Genomic DNA, 16,450 nt, shown 5'->3' on the forward strand with positions numbered 1-16,450 from the left:
TATTTACACAAGAAGATGCGAATTTCGCGAGATATGTATTCTACAAGAGTATAACAAGATTGTTACTGCGTTTGCTTCTAAAAAGTAGAGTGTGGGAAGAGATCTTGTTATAAAATTGCAAAATCCGACAACGTCGTCTCGTTTTCTTTCGTTCTTGGTCTATTAAAAATATACAACAGCGAGCGCAATAACACGTTTTTTTTTAAATTCAGTATTTATTATTTCACGCTGTGACCGTAGCTAAAACCAAAAGCGATGAAACGCCACCGTAGTCATCACGCCGCTGAGATACACGCTATGAGAGAATATCCTCCATGTCGTCGCCGTGCTTGTAATGTTGCAACAATTGTTCGTTGCTTCCATCATGACCTGCGGATAATATTCGTTCCAGAATGCGAGCGCCTTGTAATCCACTGCGCCCGGCTCGTTCATCTCGATATTTTTATCGATGATCAGAATTCTCGGATTGTCCTCCGTATAGGGCTCCCACTTGACTGATACTGTCCTCTCCACGAAGGAAGGATCCCCGCTTTTGGCGAACGTCGCCAGCATCGTCATCATCGACTCGGACATCCTTTTGTCGTTGAAGTTCCATTGCGTCGCACCGACGCTCGTCATATGCGGTAAACCCCAAACGAATGGGAGCTCGAACATGTGCGGCACACCGGCCCATTCCGGCACGTCTTTCGCGACTGGTTGCGTCTTGGGACGATAGTCAAATCGATATACGAAAGCCGTCGATTTTTTGTTCGCCACTTTATTGGCCAACTGTGTCAAGCCAGCCGCGAAATTCTTTTCCGTTTGCAGGTCCAAATATCTGTCACGGAACACCGTCATGTTTGTCGTGGTTGGATATGGTCTGTAGAAGAATAGCACCGCGTTTGCCACCATCTCTGGCTTCGATTCACACGTGCTGTTGTCATCTGAGATCTCCACTGCCGCTGTGAACTCGTCTGTGATCATCATCTCGAAGTTCTCCGAAGAAAGTCCGCCCTCTGGATTCTTATCACTGATGACTTCCATGTACGCCAAAACTTGCTCGTTATTCGTGTAGCCGACCATTAACGGCACCGTATTGAAGTTACCTAATTCGTTGTTTTATTAAAGTTTAAGGAAAATTTAAATTATACCGAAAGAAATATAAAGATCGAAAGGATATCTAAAAGAATATTGGGAAGAATTCAAATAAACTTTTAGAGAACAAAAAAATATTTGAACATGCTTTAAAGTATCTTCGCGTATCTTTAAATCAATACTAAGATTTTCCCTTGTATTTATTTCTATCAATGTTGACGTCAATCTCAGTTTAATTTATTTTTCATCTTTTTCTAATCTTCAAAATTAGAAAAAGATAAAAAGTAAATTAAATCGTAATTAAAGTTAATCTGCATTGATAGAAGTAAACATTAGTGTCAAAATATAAAACGGAGTTTTGTAATAAGAAAAAAAGATCAATATGATGCTTTTTAAATATATTCGTTTATCTTTAAATTGATTTTAAAGACTCATAAAGAGTCGTATAACGTTATCATTACCATTTTCCAAGATGTCCCTCGGATGTTGCGCAAGAAATGGGTCCGTCTCGTTGTTGATTTCTGCGTCAACGATCGGACCCCAGCTCTCGATGTCAGATGAGTGCTTGATTAAGAAATCGGCTGATAGTCGACGTAGGCATTCCATCAGCTTGCTGGTCGGTCGTCGATCGCAGCCGAATTTATTAGTTATAATATCGACGATCGGCTTCTCTCTTTCTAGCGTGCCAACAGAACTGATGGCGTCCCCGCTCATAGCAATCGCCTTATGGAATTTCCCTTTACTGAGAGGACTCAGCATGTGCAGTCCTACACTTATGGCACCGGAATTGTGACCAAAGATGACAATATTATTGGGCGAGCCATTGAAGTATTTGATGTTTCGCTTTATCCAGTCAAGGGCGGCGATTTGATCGAACATGCCATAATTACCGGACGCCTCAGAGTCCGTCGTCGTGAAGAATCCGAGGATGTTTAATCGATACGCCACCGTCACCACTAGCACCTGCCGGCCGCAAAAGTCGCCCCTGTTTAATCTTGCGGATTGTTAAACTTTTCTCTGCGTTTTTTTAAGCGTGCGCGCGATAAAATCTCACCAGTAATCGTTACCGAAAGTTTCAAGATTTACTTTAGTTAATTTGTGCCACGCAAACGATCAATTCGTTCTCTTTTCCTCCGCGTGAGTTGTTCCTCAGAGTCATAAACGATACCGCATTATGTACATTCCGTCAGATGTATAACGAAAGCTCCATTAATAATGTATCGCGGACGAATATCAAAGGGTGCGGTTCTATGCTAGAAGTAACAACACGCGAGATGAGGAAAAGGAAAAGGCTCGGTCTGATTTGATTCCCTTCGATTTTACGTCCGTTCAGTAAATGTCCAGGGAATTGATTGAACACCGTTAAAAATACACGTTAATCATACTCTCTCTCTTCCCAGATATCGTGATCGTATCGATATTGATTAGATCGCTGACCGGGTCACGTTAATTTCAATCTTAGATTCCGGCCATTTCGCAAGTATTCCGCGTAATGCAATGTCGCACCTTTTGTTTGGAAACGAATACAGAGGCGTCCCAGATCGCTGGAGTTCCAGTGTTGAAATCGCCACCATGGAACCAAACCATCACTGGCCATTGGTCGTTCTGACGGTTTCCTACGCACATGAAATATTCGTTAACTATCAGAACCATCAGTCTATCGAAAGAGGGATGTTATACTGGTAAGAAGGTTTTTATTTTATTGTGAGACTCACGCAAGCTGGATATCATACTCGGTATCCAGACAAGGTCTGAACATCTACGATCTACAATTTTTAAAGATTTCGTAAGTGTTAACGAAAATGGATAATATTAACGAATCTAATATCTTTTATTTTATGATTTCATGACTTTAGATTGTAAACGTCTTTTTTATCACAAAATAAAGTAGAAGGAAATCTTGAATAATATCTTATTAAAACTTGACTGCGCCAAAAATAGGCTGTGATATAATCGTAGTCTGCTCGAATAAAGTTTCAATTCTTCTTTTCATATTATTTTTATTAAAATAAAATATAAGTGAAAATCTTAAATAATATTTTATTATTACACTATTCGAATAATGTTTTAGCACTTCTGTTAGATTATTTGTATCAAAATAAAGTGTAGAAGAAAATCGTGAGTAATATTTTATTAGAATTTGATTAAAGGATAGGCTGCATTAACAATAGATCGTTCGAATAAGGTTTTAACACTTCTCTCATATTATTTTTATCGAAAAAGTGTAGAAGGAAATCTTGAACAATAATATTTTATTAAAATTTGATTACAAAGATAGGCTATGTAAAACCGTAGGCTGCTCAAGTAAAGTTTTAGTATGTTTCTTTTCACATTATTTTTTTAAAATAACTTGTAGGAGAAAACCTTGGATAATATTTTCTTAGAATTTGCCAAAGATAGATACTGCAGTAACAATAGGTTATTCAAGTAAAATTTTTAGTGTTTCTTTTCATATTATAATCCTATTGTCGTATAGATCGAGAAAGAGAATTTATGTGAAGCCACCGCATACACATCCAAGATTCTATTTCCAACCTATCGAGCTTGTTACGATAACGGGGACCGGTACGAGATCTCCCTACCCCCCTGTGGTTTCCTGAACACGGACATTCAGTCCGGCATTATCGTCCTGTCGGTCTCTTAGCGACGACCTTGACAGACTTGCATACGTTTCTTTCTTTCGGTATTTTCCGCATTGAAATTATTGTCAACGGCGGAGGGGGTTGCAAGCACGCCCCAATGTTGCGCCAATAGCGCGACTTGGACCTTCCGTAAGTATGAGTATGGTATCCGGTGTAGTTTCTTACGTGAATCAATGACTCATGACGACGAGTCGTGGCGATTCAACGACTTCCTCACTGAAAGATGACCGAAGGAACGAAAAGAAAGGGTAAGAGCGAGAAGGCGAGCTTTCGTGACCGGCTTTCTGGTATCTCCGCATCTCCAGGCCGGGGCCCTGGAAGATCGCGTGCCACCGCGGGCGCGCTAGTTACTGTTACTACTCTTACTAGCTCCACGTTATATATCGACCTCGACTATCGTCGTCATCGTCGTCGTCGTCGTCGTCATACGTGATTTCGTGTCGCAAATCCGCGACTCCGCGTCCCGCGATCGGTCCTCTTTTTTTTTCTCGGATGGAGAAAGAAAGAAAGAGACGCTGTTTAGCGGTGCCGGATTTCGTTTGACGGTGGCCAAAGTATGTTGCGAGCTTTTGGTTTGCATTCAGCCAGGACATGTATTTGAAATACTTTTATTTGAAAAACAGTACTTGTTATAAGACAATTATATTTTGTATTTCAACGGAGCACATGAAAGTATCTTGTGTTTTGTAGTTTAATTAATAACAAAAGAAAGGTCGAAAGTATTTTGTATTTTGTATTTTAAATACTAAGATTGACAATCAATCTTATTATTTGAATTTTAAAATACAAAAAATTTTTAATCTTTCGTTTTTAAATACAAAATTCGTAATACCTTCATGTGCTCCGCTGAAATATAATACAAAATATACATTTGTATTGCGAAAAATTTAAATAAAAAATTTTTAAATATTTAAAATATATGTGCAGTCCTACATTCAGCTTTAGCTATTCTATCAGTCATTTCTTCTGTACATGTATATTCGAGCTTTTTAAAGGTGTACTTACATATTTTCATATAGATTATACTTCATTAAATTTGTATTAGGATAAAATAGGAGCGAGTGGAAAACACAATGCGCATTGCGAAAGTAATTAAAATATTTACTGTGTCAACGCTGAAAGTTTCAGATAAACTTATTTGAAACAAAATACTTTTTGTCAGGATGAAACTGTATTGTTTTTGATAAATCTATTCAGAATTGTAACGTAAATACTTTTTATTAATCAAATATAAGTAATAACAAGGATTATGAGCCAATTAAAAATAATAAAATTTAATATTTAAAACTAAAATTGTAAAAAGTACAAACGTTTTGACGCTCGAGTTATTCTCAATATTAAAATAATAATATTTCAATAAATGTTGGATTCTCGTATCACAAAAACAATGTATGTTATTAGATTTAAAAATGCAGATACGTATCACATGCTCATGTCTTCTTTCTTTGTTGAAAATATGTGGTCCATTGAAATATTAAATGTGAGCCGAAGTATTAAATTGAAATCGTTCAATATAATTGGAATGCTAGTGATACTCTCATTTTTCTTCTATGAAAAGTAATCTTCTTTATCCGAACTTATTGTTGTCTGTTGATACTACACGTCTCTCTGCTCTGATACCGCATTATGGTTTATAAAATTACAATATCTATTGAATTATGCTTTTAATTTTTGACTCACAACAAATTCGGATAAAGAAGATTACAATATCCATTGCTAAATATAAGTTAATTCCTAAAGACTCCTTAATGATACAAAATGGTTGGATATAACAGGCTAGTAAGAGTTAAGGTAATTCTTGTGCAAACCAAGAGCCACCTCCACCTATTAACGGAAACTATAATATAAAAACGAATTTTAGTAACAATTTAAAATATATTAAAATTATTAAAAGGTAAATTTGTGGGGAGAAATTTTTTTGGGGAGAAGCAAAACGATTTATTGTAAAATAATAGAAGGTAGCTCAAAACAAAAATTCACTATATCGCAAACACTTAAATTCTATCGGTTTAGTCGAAAACCAGTCTTTGATCATTCAACGAATCAGTGTGAATTATGTTGAAATTAATTAACAAAGAAGGAAGACATGAGCATGTGATACGTATGTACATTTTTAAATCATTTCATAACATACAGAATATTGTTTTTGTGATACGAGAATCTAACATTTGTTGTAATATTATTATTTTAACATTGAGAATGACTCAATTGACATCGAAACGTTTGTATTTTTTACAATTTTAGTGTTAAATATTAAATTTTATTATTTTTAACTGGTTCGTAGAATAACCCTTGTTATTACTTATATTTGATTTGTTTCAATTGTGCCATTCCATCACTCTATATCTTTTTATTCGTAATAAATTTTAAATATTTGTTAAAAATTTTTTAAGAATTTTTTTTATATTTATTCTACTATTAGGTGTTGGAATTAATTCGTAGCGTTTTACAAGTGATGGGAAGTACTTTCATTAATGTATTTTTTAATGCTCATGTGAAATAAATAACATTCTTTCATTAAAAAACGCTACGAATTAATTCCAATACCTAATATATTTTAATTAATTCTGTACTTATCAAGTTAATTAAAAGGGCAGTTTATAATCTATTTAAAATAAACGTATTTTAATTCAGTACTCATTAAATTAATTAAAAGGGCAGTTTATAATATATTTAAGATAAACGTAATTATTAATATTTTTTATTTTATTTGTTAATAATTTATTTTTGCTAATCGTGTTATTCTCAATTTAAACTTTTCTGAAAAGTAGAGATACCAATATAAATAAAAAAAAACCTTGAAAGAAATAATCATTGAGAACAATCAAGCGTGACTGAAGTGTAAACTTCACGGAAGAATTATCTGAGTTAAATCATATCGAGTATTAACAGAACGTCCACCTTTATGCTTTTTATGTTGCAACGACGTGATAAATCTTCTCTGCACGACACTAGGCCTTCACAAGGCACCTTATTCATTTTTTGCTTTGGTCTACTTTTATCTGATCGCAGTGGTATAATGCTCGCCCCTGCGAGTAATCACCGTAATCACTCCTTTTCTCTCAGATGATAAGAATCAGTCTCTAAGAACTTAAGGGCGAGCTTTATTTTGCGGAACGAACTTCGTTGTTGACCGCGGTCGTTTTTCGTTCGTGCCCTAACGTTGTCGAAGTTTACGTGTAGAAAAGAAATGGCACGCAGATAGTATCAAGGACTATTATCAGCCAAATGTTTTCTCTATCAATTATATTTATGACAAGACAAAATTCATATAACAAAAATAACAACCTGCCTGTAAGAGTGAACAAAAGTATCTGAATTTTTCGTTCCTATCATTTCAACCAGAAATGACTCATCGAATTGATGTCAAGTCGACATCGATACGATGATTTCGACATCAATCAGACATCGAGTGTTAACAGAACGTCCACTTTCATGCTTTTTATGTAACGATGTGATAAATTGCATTCTAATAATAGTCATTTCCTATTGGGATATATCTGAATTCTTTGAAGGGTACATTTGGATTTTCCGAATCTGAGACATTTAAGTGCTCTTGGCCATTAAAGATCACTCGGATTCTCATTTGAAAGTACTTAAATAAGTTTTCAACCCAAAATTAGTATCGTAAAATACCGAAAAATAAAGTAAAATTTTGTAAAGTATCTACGTGAAGTAAAATTTCCTATAATAAAGCACGCTATTAAAAAAATTCCATCTGAGTGACTTCATGTATCCTTGTGACTTCTTCTATCCTTGTTTAACACTCAGTGAACAACAAGAATAAAATTAAATTACATTCGGATGCTTGAACTTAACCAAGAAACTAAGCTCACTTTTCCATTATTTATCGAGTGAGAAATCTGTGTGCATTCCAGATGGAGAGAACATGAATGAAAAATGCCCGAAACGGGAATAATATTAAAAAAAAATTATAATAACATATATAATGAATCTAAATTCATATTTAAAAAGTGGATTTGAAACAATTTGAGAACAAACTCTTACGATCTGGAGACTTATAGAAATTAACATATTTTCAACTCTGGCTTTACATGGACACGAATAAACGCACATACCTTCGCTTGGGACGAAGATGTTCAAGAAAAGACAATTCTCGTCGAATCCCGGATCTGGCATGTCCGGTGGTAACAATTGCATAAAGAGCTTCTCGTGCAATTTAAGTTGACCCGTAGCCTGCGGGCAGGACGGCGCAAACTGCGTTGCATTTTTCACATCGGTCCAAGAAGGAAGAGGCTCTGTCACTGGTCGCATGAAACGAAGATTGCCAAGCGGAGCTTGTGCGTAAGGGATACCGAGATACTGCGTTAGTCTTACCGTGTTGACAGCTATCTAAATTTCAGAAATTTACATAGGATAACGAAAGAAATATTTTTATCGAAGACTAAAAATCCTAATTTTAATTAATTTAATTTATCATTTACTTTGTTCTAGAATAAAAAAAGAATTGAAATGAATTTGTAAAAATTAGTATTCTCCTGTTTTCAAATTAGAAAAAGAAACTACGCACTTGTGCAAAAGTTGAACTCAAATTATGCTTATAAAAATTAAATATTTTATTTAAAGATTTTATATATATATATTTTATTTAAGGATTAAATCAAAACTTAATCAATCTTAATCAAACTTTAACAATTAGGATTAATGGTAACAAATTTTATTAAATTGAAAAAAACATTTAACTTGATGTCATTTTCATTTTTATCTCTATTTAAAATTAATCTAGAATTATGATCTCATTATAATCTAGAAAAGCAAAATATTAGCGAAATTAATATTCAAATTAATAGATGTAAAACTAGTTGTTTACTTATAGATGACTTTCGCCCAAAGATTTAAATCTCTGTCAACTTGATGATTCGAGATGAAAGAAGAACAGAGACAAACATCTTAGCAAGTTAATATAAAAACTTAAAACCAACAGAAAGAAATTGAAGCACGGTGTCGCACCTCTTTACCAAGGACGGTTCCCTGACCCGGTATCTTAACAGTCGGATTTTCGCGGTTGAGACCCTGTCGCGCATGGGTCCTCTGAGCACGGCTAACGTGGATCCTCTGGACGAGAAGCAGGGTAAACGCAAAAAGCAGCCACGTCGCGTGCTTCATTCTGCAGACTGACTGGATTCCGCCAGAGAACGTACCGCGACGGTTCCTCGAGCCACCTCCAGTTTCACGGGGGTTGCTTCGCGTGACTCCCTACGTTTCGCCTTACTCCACAGCCACCCCCCCGCTCACCGCTCACCTTTGGTACCTTGGGTTCATTTTCTTGGGTTCGCGGTCGGCCGTGAGCGACCTGCGCTCTTTCATTCTTTGCGCTTTTACGTTTGACGGAAAATTTGCCACTTCGTGTGCCACTCCTTCTAGAACCTCAAAATACGTGCGAAAAGTAGGATTACAAACCTGGTTGTGATACTGGTATATCTTTCAGTGATAAATTCGATATTGCACGATTAAAATGCGTAATTTATACAAAATATATATATTTATACAAAATATTTACATATACAAAATATTTATTTATACAAAATAATTATATATATTTACAAAATATATATATTTATACAAAAAATTATGAAAAAATTATGCGTCGACGCATCCAGTAATTATATATATATATATATAAATTATTTAAACATCTAAAGGAGGAAATAATAAATAAATGTACCTATAAAGGAATATGTATTTAGAGAGGATAGAGTTACAATTCACGTTTCGATAGCACTCGAGACAGAGCATCTCATACATATCTCAGTTTACGACTATAAAATAGATATAATTTATCAATAAAGAAGATCGCAACGTACACAAGGTTGATTGACGCATGGATAAGATGCAGGATAAGAATGCACATACCTATATATGCTCGTATGCACATAAGTTAAGGTCAGACACAACTACATAATTGGCCACGGATCAGGTATTCATTTGCATAAAAGTATTAATCGCGATGCAAATAAGCGCCGACGCGTGAAATGTAACCCGAACTTTACCAAGTTCCTTGATGGCACCCTCACGTTATTACAAGGCGCAAGTAGACACCATATTGTAACGATTGACCTAAAAATTCAGTTAACGGCAGAATTTTGAAATACGGATGATACTTTGTCGATAAGTTGCATGAAATACTGCGATGTTATTTATCGTAGCACGCAGGAGAAGTAAACGAGAGAAAATTTATTGCCGTGTTCTATTATACCTCTGTACTGTTTTTCTTGGACTCTTGAACTCTTGCCGCAGCTCTTTCTAATTAATTCGTATAATGTATGTATGATCGATAACGTTCGGGGGGGGTGAAGAAGAATCGGAGACGCCGAATGAAGAGTTTTGTTAAGGCGTCGAAGGCCTCGAAAATCGATACAAGGGTCTTTCGCCTCAAAGAAAGAGAGAGAAAGAGAGAGAGGGAAAGGGAAAGCAGGCAACACACGTCTTATAAATTACCGGAACAAAGTCAGCAGAATCAATTCTAATTAACATTTTTATTTGTTGCTCATTCGTTGCTAAAAAGTTGCCAAAGAAAAAAATTTTTTGCTCTGCCAGTTTTTTTTTAAATGATGTTCCGCTAAAGGAAGATTAAGTTAGTGGAACTATATACAAATAACAAAAACAATTTACTTCAAAATAACATAGGAATTTATTGCTAATTTGTTGCTGCCGAAATATTCTAGTTTTGAATCCATTACGAAATAAATGTAAATAACTAAATGTCATTTTGAAGTAAATTGACTTTGTTATATGTATATTGTTCCGCTAACTTAATCTTCCTTTAGCGGAACATCGTTAAAAAAAAAACTGAGAGTAAAAAATTTTTTTCTTTGGTAACTTTTTAGCAACAAATGAGCAACAAATAAAAATGTTAATTAGAATTGATTCTGCTCACTTTTTCCCGCTAGTAAGACTTAAGTAACACGCTATCATTAAGATATAATCTTCAATCATCTCTAGCTAGTGCGATCTTGTTCAATCCGCAATTATTTGTGTTCGAAAAGGCCCCTACTGGAAAAAATCAAAGTTATTGTTAACAAAGTTACATAACGAAATCATGTAATTAAAACAAATAAATCACATAATTGATTGTTCCCAATCAGTGTGTGATTTTTTTAAAATCACGTAATTTGAAATCACATTATATTAAAAATAATTTTTTATCTATCATATAATTTTATAGTTACCGAATTTTAATAATTTAAATAATTAAATAATAGAAATCGAAGAAAACATATTATCGTGTAACTTTTCAAATTAAATTTAAAAAATTACATACTAATCTGGAATAATCTGTTGTGACTTATATGTTTTAATTACATGATTTCGTTACTTTGTAACGTGATTTTTTTCAGTAGAGTCCTTTCTTCAGCTTTGATCGCAATTACAAGAATGGATAGCGTAACGATAAATTATTCTAATAATAAAACTTGCAAACATTTCTTTCAATACGGTGCATGAGGATTATACAAGCAAAATCTCTTCCAAATCTTCAGTTCTCGTTTCTAAAAACAATTATTGAAATTCTTTCTCGCCATTGCTCTACTTTTTATTTGTGCTCTAAATTGATCGGAAAATCCTTTTTGCAAAGAAACATCACAATTTAAAGCTTAAATAAAAAAACTAAAGGTTTGGTACATCTATTGCGTATCGGAACTTAATTTTTATTGATTCGATTAGGTGCGCCAGTTATCGACGCAAATCCCATTCAATCGTGTCTTTTTTTTTTCATAATAGCCAACGCGTAACGTGAAAGTGCAGTTACACCTCTCTCGCTGCACCGCCATTCGAAATCGGACAGCGCAGTGCCGTAACATGCAACATAAATTAAACGGGCGTCGCGAAATTTGTAGATTCAAATATCTTTTACAAAATTTTTTCTTTTCAATACATTTATCTGAATACACTTTACATTAAATTATTGAAATACAAAATTATAGATTTCAAATATAACAATCTAACAAAATAAGTTGAAATCCGATTGCTTTCTCCGTGAGAATAGAATCTTAAGTTAAATGTGTATTCGCAAATATTAATTCTAAAAATACTTAGATATAATTGCTTTATTATCGAGTAATTCTCGTAAACGTCATAGATACGTAATAGTAAAATTTCGTGCAACGAGATTGAATATACTGAAAACAATATCAAAGTAAAAACTTTTTCTAATTCTTTTTAAACTATTCTTTTAGAATTATTTCAAAACTTTAAAGAATATATCAAATGAATCAATTCATTATGTCTTTTTCCATAAAAATATACATAAACTAAGGCAAACTAAAACAATGAGCGCACATATTTAATAAATATTTAATAAAATATTATTGTTAAATTTAATAAAAAATGAATAAGAGTTTAAAATAAATTTCTGTATAATCATAATATATGTAAATTATTCTTTCTTATTTCCAATCTTTTAAATTTTTGTTACGATAGTATCTAAAAGAATAGCATTTTATTTTTTCGCTTGTGCCAATTTTTTCCGCTTACTCCGATATCTCTTCGTTCTCTCCGATTTAGTACGAACCTGAGTTAAAGTCTTGTACGAGTACAACGAGTGCAGCACCCAAAACAACGGGAGCGTACGTGGGCTCCAGGTATTGTTTACTCCAGTTTACTCATCAATGAGTACTCATTATGAATTATAAGCCGGGAAACGCGGGAAGATGAGCCAATTTGACGACTCAAGAGGAATCGGCTGTGATTTATTAACAAATCAGCACCCTTATCCTAGACGGATGTAATTTTTTCTGCTGTACCGCGTGGTGCGATCATCCTGCGTCGTTGACTCATACCTGCTCGGACTGCAAATTCCGAACGTATAACTCATAACGCTATGCCGTGCAACGGCTAGATCGAGACTGAGCGCATCCGCAGTTATTAATATAGAACGTAACAAAAATCGCTCGCGAAACCACAATGATAATCGCCTCATCTTTCTTGTTCTTTTGCGGCGTTTACTTTGCGTGCGCTCAAAAGTATGAGGGCTGTTTTCGGAATTCCGACTTAAACGAACTACCCACTCCTACTTTAGGGCACGCCAGTACGCCCGCCGAATGCGTTAAAAAATGTCGTTCTCAATATTACATGTAAGTAAACAATGTATGTCCGATCTGAGAGGTATATGTTATTCTCTAAAATTTTTAGAGTGAATCTCACTCTGAAGAGTGAAGTCTCATCCTTAAAGATTGAAAATTAAGCCACTCTTTTTTAAGATTAATTCAATTTTCACTCTTTAGAATAAGGTTTCACTGAAAAAAATTTAGAGAATAAATAAATAATGTTTTTGACCTATGGTACAATATTGAATGGATTTTAAGATTGTAATCTTTTATTCAATAGGTTTGCAGGGCTAATGAATGGACAACAGTGCTATTGCGTTAATAAATTTGGCCAACCATCGGACAGCTGTACTCTCACTTGTGCCTCTGATTCTTCTTATTATTGCGGTAGCTATGAAGCTATGAGCGTTTATGCTACTGGTCAGCAAGGTATGATTTATAGCAATATAAATTTTTTGCTTTATTCCATAGATCATAAATGACTCCAGCAACATTGCATAAATGTTGCAATGTTCCAACAATATTGCAGTGTAACATTATAAATGTTGCATTAATATTGTTGAAAGCTTTTATGCTGTATGGGATGTAACTTTTATTATGTAACGTATTATGTGCTTAATATACTAAACTATCCCTAATGTGAATTTGATACAGTGAAAATGTTACTGTACTAGAATCAAGGTTGGATAGTGTTAAGTTAAAAAGATAAAAGTTAAAAAGTTAATTAATTTTAACTTAGTTACATTTTAAACTCTTAACTTTTTAACTTAATTTAGTTACATTTTATCGGTAACTATTAACTTTTAATTTGATTTTTTTTAAGTCAATCCTTAGATACAATGCGAGAGCATAATGAGTATATAATTTAGTAATTTTATATTATATAATCATTACTTGTGAACAAAAATAATCAGATTAAATAAATAAGCTGTAAAAAAGATAAAATACGAAAAATTATGTAAAATAGTCAAACTTTTTCTTTTTTTTTGATTGTTCGTTGAACCAAATTTAACTTTTAATTTTTTAATTACTTTTTTTATTAACTTAACTTTTAATTTTATTATAGATTAACTTGTATTTTAAGTTAAATTTTCAAGGCTGTTAACTTTAACTTAATTTAGTTAAAAAAAAGTTAACTTACCCAACCCTGGGTACTAGAATACGTTACAATTTACAAAAATAAGGATTATGCGTGTATCTTTTGCAGGTCCAAGTCCACCGAGGAGAGTATCGGTAACCGAGGAGACAAAAGATACTCTCAAAATAACATGGCAGCCTCCAGATATACCCAATGGAAAAATAATATTTTATACCATCCGTGCCGTCGTTGAAGAAACGTACTCGAGCAACAATTTACCACCTATCGAAAGTCAGATTCAAGGAGGTTCATCGAACATGACAATTCTGAGAGGTCTTCAGCCTGGCACTAAGTATTACATATCTATCACCGCCAGCAATGCACTGGAATCCAGTGAATCGGCGAATAGTACGGGATGGACTCTGATAGGTCCACCCGACAAACCAGTCATGCCCAAAATATTAGAACACGGGAAAGACACAATTACCGTCATGCTTACCGAGGGTCACAGCGAGTATGGGCCGATTAGTGCATATCAGGTTTTTGTTGTGCAAGCTGACGCTATACCTCCCCCAGTCGATGAAGAGTATTTGAACTACGATTCCGCATCGAAACAAGGATTAAGTTACTACGTTGCTGCGCAATTCGAACCGTTGGATTTCCATAGATACAAAAAATTCGTCGTGGGCGATGGAAGAATGATCGGTGGTTATCATAATCTCCCGTTGCAAGATCAGTTCGTTTCCGCGCAAGTCGGCTTGATGATAATCTCGCGGAAAGCAGCGCATGTACAACGTTCCTATTCCGATTTGGCCAATATCATGCTCAATCATGAAATGAATCAAATGGACAAGACTGCTCTTGCGCTTTGCATAGCGATCACGCTGCTGAGTATATTACTTGCCATTTCGATATTGATATATTTTGTATTGCGACGGCGACACGAAAGGTTCCACATGCAGAAATTGCCAGAACAGCAGGAGCTCACGTTGCAGGGTCCAGTATACGAAGTGGACAATATGGGCTACATTCCGGAGGATATCCCTGAAAGAGTAAATCATTATCAAGAGTTGAAGAAGAAAGTCTGGAGCATACCGCAAAATGCCTTGTTCGTTGATGATCACGTCATACGCAGAGGACGATTCGGCAGCGTGCACACCGGTAGCGTTTTGAAGGATGACAAATCCTGTCCAGTAACGATCCATACCATAGTCGATGGCGCACTGAAGGGATCTGATAAGAGGCATATGCTGAGAGAATTAGATGTGTGTATCCGAGCGGGTTCCATGAAATATCTCGCGAGTCTCGTAGGGACCTGCGAGACCACCGACATGTTATACGTCGTGTTGGAGCTACCACCTCAGATCTTGAAGGACCGTTTGTTAGGCGCGCGATCGGGGGATGTGTTCCCTATAGATCAAATATTGTCTATCTCATCCTCGATAGCGATCGCCTTGCAATATCTGGCGAGCCATAAGATCATCCATAATCGCCTTTGCGCACGAAACGTGGGACTGTCGAGCGATTGGACCCCGAAACTTATGGGTCATGGTATCGCCAAATATGCCTTACAAGACTTAAAATATGCAAGGTGGACAGCCGTCGAGTGCTTCGACAATCAGACGAAGCATCAGCCAGGCGTGATATGGGCGTTCGGCGTGCTTCTCTGGGAGATGTTTAGCATGGGTGGTACACCGTACTCAAATTTGGCACTCGATAGCGAAGTGGAGGATGCGATTATGAGAGGTATCCGGTTACCGCAATTATTGGATGTCACAGATCCGATTTATGAAGTCATGTCATCCTGTTGGAGAGACGATCCCGAAGAACGGCCAACGTTCGATGAACTTACACGATTGGTAAGTAAAATCAGTTCTCTAATAATAACAATAATAATATTATACGTCTCTATAATGTTATTAATTCTTTAAATTAGATTTACACATATTCTTTTTTTTATATAGGATACCTTGAGCGTTTGTCCTATTACTGCAATCACGGAGCCCTACTTACCGGAATTGGAGTTGAATTAACATTCTCATATACTATCTTTAGACATACCTGCATTTATTTAGTAACGTATCGAAGTTGTAAATATCTCACTGTGTTCACGAGAATAGACTTTATCGTTACCAATGTAGGCATATGTTTTATTATCTGCATTCTCTCTCTCTCTCTCTCTCTCTCTCTCTCTCTCTCTCTTTATCTGGCGTCCTAAATTTAAATTTTACTATAATACTGTAAGTGATATAAATGTTACAAAAACATTCATACTAATTCCGTCCATGTTTAATGAAAAGTAACTGAGATTAGTATGTAAGCAGAAATTAGGATAAGATTATAAATATAGTTAAGATAAGATTATAAATATTTACACAGACATAATGCACAGAGCATTACGGTAGAAAATATTTTATTTTTCAACATTTCTATTTATATATTACATTCGTAAATCTCAATCTGTCTCTTTTATATAAGATTTTAATTTACAGCAATACCAAGGCAAAGAAAATACTTTATTACCTGTTGATTGCGAGATCTATAAATATATATTTTTATTATATCTTTCAGTTATTAATGTATTTTAGTAC

At 34.9% G+C, this 16,450-nt stretch overlaps 2 protein-coding genes across 2 annotated transcripts; one reads left to right on the plus strand and one right to left on the minus strand.

Annotated features, from left to right (window-relative positions):
• Nucleotides 1–138: 138 nt before the first annotated feature.
• Nucleotides 139–8,877, minus strand: LOC105152522 (carboxylesterase 1C). Its single transcript, XM_011066881.2, has 5 exons — nucleotides 8,688–8,877; nucleotides 7,796–8,069; nucleotides 2,581–2,690; nucleotides 1,536–2,037; nucleotides 139–1,085 (listed from the first exon to the last, which is right to left on the minus strand). The coding sequence occupies exons 1-5, from the start codon at nucleotides 8,841–8,843 to the stop codon at nucleotides 241–243; spliced, it is 1,887 nt and encodes a 628-aa protein (XP_011065183.1). The 5' UTR covers nucleotides 8,844–8,877; the 3' UTR covers nucleotides 139–240.
• Nucleotides 8,878–12,251: 3,374 nt separating this feature from the next.
• On the plus strand, nucleotides 12,252–15,999 carry LOC105152360 (tyrosine-protein kinase Wsck). The gene is made up of 4 exons (XM_011066583.2): nucleotides 12,252–12,808; nucleotides 13,062–13,210; nucleotides 13,989–15,718; nucleotides 15,824–15,999. The coding sequence occupies exons 1-4, from the start codon at nucleotides 12,639–12,641 to the stop codon at nucleotides 15,890–15,892; spliced, it is 2,118 nt and encodes a 705-aa protein (XP_011064885.1). The 5' UTR covers nucleotides 12,252–12,638; the 3' UTR covers nucleotides 15,893–15,999.
• Nucleotides 16,000–16,450: the final 451 nt, after the last annotated feature.

This window comes from Acromyrmex echinatior, chromosome 4, assembly GCF_024713525.1.
Source record: "Acromyrmex echinatior isolate Ae372 chromosome 4, ASM2471352v2, whole genome shotgun sequence".
Classification (NCBI taxonomy): domain Eukaryota; kingdom Metazoa; phylum Arthropoda; class Insecta; order Hymenoptera; family Formicidae; genus Acromyrmex; species Acromyrmex echinatior.